The sequence below is a fragment of the Cyprinodon variegatus genome, unplaced genomic scaffold, assembly GCF_000732505.1.
Source record: "Cyprinodon variegatus isolate N-32 unplaced genomic scaffold, C_variegatus-1.0 Scaffold438, whole genome shotgun sequence".
Taxonomy (NCBI): domain Eukaryota; kingdom Metazoa; phylum Chordata; class Actinopteri; order Cyprinodontiformes; family Cyprinodontidae; genus Cyprinodon; species Cyprinodon variegatus.
The window spans coordinates 612,369-616,226 of record NW_015150891.1 but is presented as its reverse complement, the minus strand read 5'-3'; the positions used below and the strand labels follow the sequence as shown (position 1 = coordinate 616,226).

Here is a 3,858-nt window from a genome sequence, read left to right as displayed (position 1 = left end):
GATGGATGGATGGATGGATGGATGGATGGATGGATGGATGGATGGATGGATGGATGGATGGATGGATTTGGTTAGATGGACATTTTTTTTCAGTGTAAAAACATTTTTGGCATTGGTCTTAGGAAAAAAGAGACTCCTCTTATCACAGTATGCCAGAGTTCATGTTACCTCTCTCAACTGAAGTCTTAACTGAAGATGAAATATTTACTTTGTATCCACAGAACCTCTGACTTTGAAACCTCTGACCTAAATTCCCTGTTTCTGACTGGAATGAAAACAAATGTTTTACATTTATTCTAATAGTTAATTTTCTCTCCAGATGATTCGAAAACCCCTAATAACTTCTAACCCCTTGTATCTTTTAATACACTAAAGCCATAGAAGATACAATGCAGCCAACCACTGGTTCTTTATCATCTTTATCTGTTGCAGAGCTTCCAGAGAACTGGACAGATACACGGGAGACCATTTTAGAGGGGATGACCTTTAACCTCCAGCACCTCGGCATGACACTAGTAGATCAACCTAAAGGTGAGCAGCTGTCGGCTGCTGCTGTGAAGAGGATCGTTGCTACGGTCAGTGGAGGAGAGCTGCAGCTCCACTTTTAAGCAGATTTAATATGTCATCCTGCTCATCATCCTCATGCATTTATTTCATATTAATTATTGATTTTGATCTGTTATAACTAAAGATGCAGACATCAACATTTTATTAACTTCTGATCCCATTCTTGTACTTGAATTTGGATATATGGGGCTCTGTTTACTTTAAAGTTATCATTGTTACTGTTTAATTCTTCAGTAGGCTGTCATAAACTCCTCTCTAAATGCGTCTATATGTATTAATGACATGTTTATCTCATTGATAATCTTGAGGTAAGTATGAGGTCACTGATTTATGTGCAGTAAACAGTGTCAACAGGACACATTCTATGGTGTTCCTTTGTGAAATATGAAATGTTCAAAGCAATATAATGTACTAAGAACATACATTTATAAATATATAATTTCTAAATCCAATATTTATGTTTATCAAGATAGATATTTAGCACTGAACTAAATATTTAGTTAGCAAAACTAAATATTTAGCTTACAAACTAAATATTTAGGTCCAATCTTAGTGTTGAAGAGACATTTTGTAAGTTTTTACTGAAAAATATTTTTAAAATAGCCTTTTTATTTGACCCTTTACAACCAAAACATCCGTCGATGAGCAGACTGAGACCTCAGTAATTCAGCCCCAATGCATCTATAAGTCCTTAGCCTATTTTCCTCAATTTATTTTAGGTCAGAAGTTCCTGCGCTCTTCTGCAGATGTGACGTAAAGTGCTTAATGGATCTAATCTAGCAAACAATCCAAGCTTTATATTCGAGATTAATTTTGTGGATACTCATAAGCGATGAAGTAAAGAAAAAATAGAATAAGAACGAAGGGAATAATAGTCAATATGAGCTAGTGCTACAAGGACGAGCAGAAAATTGCTGCAGTTCTGTATTTTGGCCACAGGGAGCAGTATCTTTACAAAGCTGTAATGCCTTTTTTAAGGTCTTTCTTAATATATATTTTGCACAAAAAGTATTTGCTTCAAAACTAAATATTAAGCTTCAAATTAGATTTTTTTTTAAACTCAAATCTAAATATTTAGCTTAGCTTATATGAAATGTTACAAACTTTATCTTTTGAACTAAATATTTAGTTTGTAAAGTGTTATTTAATTTGAAGCTAAATTTAGTCAGTTAAAGAAACATTTTGTAACAAGCTATTTCACTTTAAAGCTAAATGCTTACTTTGTGAGCTAAATATTGTTCAAAATGTTTGTCTTATTTCCGGCCTAGTTAGTTTTTAAGTCAAATGTCTAGCTTTTCTGAATGAAAATTTAATTAAGTTTGCATATATAAATTCAATTTCTGAATTAATCATTTTACTTACTTAATAAATCTTTAGTTTAAAAAATTTGATATTTATAAATGTTTGAACTATGTGGTAAAAATATAACAGTGTGAAGCCCCTATTACTGGCTAAATAACCCAAAACATTGCTGTGATTATTTGAGAAGGTATCTTAACAAAAGGCATCCCATTAAATTCTATCCTGAAACATATATGCAGCTGCAAGAGTTTAAATTGACTGTATTTATTAAACAGGATCAAATACAGATTCTCATAAAGCAGTAAACCTTCCTGCTGTTCGAGGGTTTTAAGCTATCTTAAATGTATTATTGGAATGGACTGATTCGACCTATTTAGTCTATTTCTTAAATAGACTGAATAGATAGAATGCATGCTCACACTTTACTGAGTGCAACAAACCTAACATTATAACCTATGAAGTGCAATGAGAGCAAAGTGAATGCAGGTCAGAGAAGGTCACCGTTTTATCAGTTGGGTGGACTAAGCTGGATAGAAGCATCAGGTTTATTTCCAAAATACTGAAGATGCCTGAGATTTACTTATCTTGTTCAATGCCCTCTGCACCGACAACATGAACTACAACCAGAAGTAAGATGGTCACAAGATGCTGTGCAACTTGTTGATTCACAGCACAAATATGAAGGACAACAGGATGACTTCAACGTGTAAACAGTGTGTTAAACAGGTTATTATTTTAGTGTAAAAGTTTATGATTAAAACTGATGAAAAAATATATTGACATTTTGTTTATATCCGGCTTTGTAATCCAGGGCAGAACCATTGGGCAGTTTTATGGCAGGATAGCTTTAAGCCCAGTTTGTAGTTTTTCATGTAGAAGTCAGAACATGTTGAAAAGATCCTCTGATCACATGAGAAGGAAATGTAATTATTTTCTTCTTCCATGGTACAATCTTTTAATTTATATATATATATTAGTTGTATACATATATATAGTTACATTCACACTTTTAATTTAATGAACACAAGACTGAAAAAGTATTAATAAATAATTTTTATCTAAGTTATGATTTAGTGAAATATTGACTTTTTATATTTTTCTTTAGGAAAATATCTATTAAAAAAAACTCAACCACTCAACATTCATATCAAATTTTAAAAATTGATGTTCACAGATGTTTCTGTTCATCCTGAATTCAATTTACAGTTGTGTACTAGTTTGTGTTTGTCCATCAATAAAATAAATAATGGTAAAAGTACATTTAAGTACAGTTAATAGTTGTATAGTTCAGGTTAAAAGCTTGTAAGGGATGAAGTCCATTTCTATTTGAAATGCTGTTAAATAAAACACAGATTTTTTTTTTTTTTTTTTTATGTGTTGAACAGACCAAAGCCAGTGGAAAGCAACCACAGAAGGTTTCTCTGAAGGTTTCTCCTCAAGGCCTCATGGTGTTGGACAGGTCGACCAATAAGCTTCTGGAAAGTGTTTCTATATACAGGTGTGTTTCCACAGCAGTTTTAACTTGCAGGTTAGAAAGTCTGTTAACTTAAGCCATCACTCCATGTTTACAGGGTGTCCTACTGTACGGTGGACAAGGTGCATGATAAAGTGTTCGCCTACATTGCCCAGAACGCCCTCAATGGGACACTGGAATGCCACGCTTACCTCTGCTCCAAGAGAAAAGTGGTACGTTTATCGTAACTTTGCTTCGTTGATTTTGCATACTTTTAATTTTTATAGGAGATCAAAGGTTGGGAATTATAAAATGCAAAATATTTGATTATATTGTACGCTTTATTTATTTATTTATTTTTTGGAATCTTACATGCTTTTTCCTGTAAACATCTCTAGCCGGAAATTATGGAGTGAATTTTGTTCCATTATTGTTGCAAGCAAAGATTATGTTATGTGAACAGGAATTTAAACACAATTCAATCCCACAATTAAACTTCCTAGTTAATAAAAAATTTTTTGAGAGTAACTTGACTG

The 3,858-nt window shown here is 32.7% G+C and overlaps 1 protein-coding gene across 1 annotated transcript in view; it reads left to right on the top strand.

Moving 5' to 3' along the window:
* The window catches only part of LOC107093644 (low density lipoprotein receptor adapter protein 1-B-like), a 30,544-nt gene that overhangs the window by 13,051 nt on the left and 13,635 nt on the right, over nucleotides 1–3,858 (top strand). The window contains exons 2-4 of the mRNA XM_015388832.1: nucleotides 433–575; nucleotides 3,255–3,367; nucleotides 3,441–3,555. Coding sequence (XP_015244318.1) covers nucleotides 433–575; nucleotides 3,255–3,367; nucleotides 3,441–3,555 — 371 coding nt within the window. The remainder of the gene's footprint in view (nucleotides 1–432; nucleotides 576–3,254; nucleotides 3,368–3,440; nucleotides 3,556–3,858) is intronic.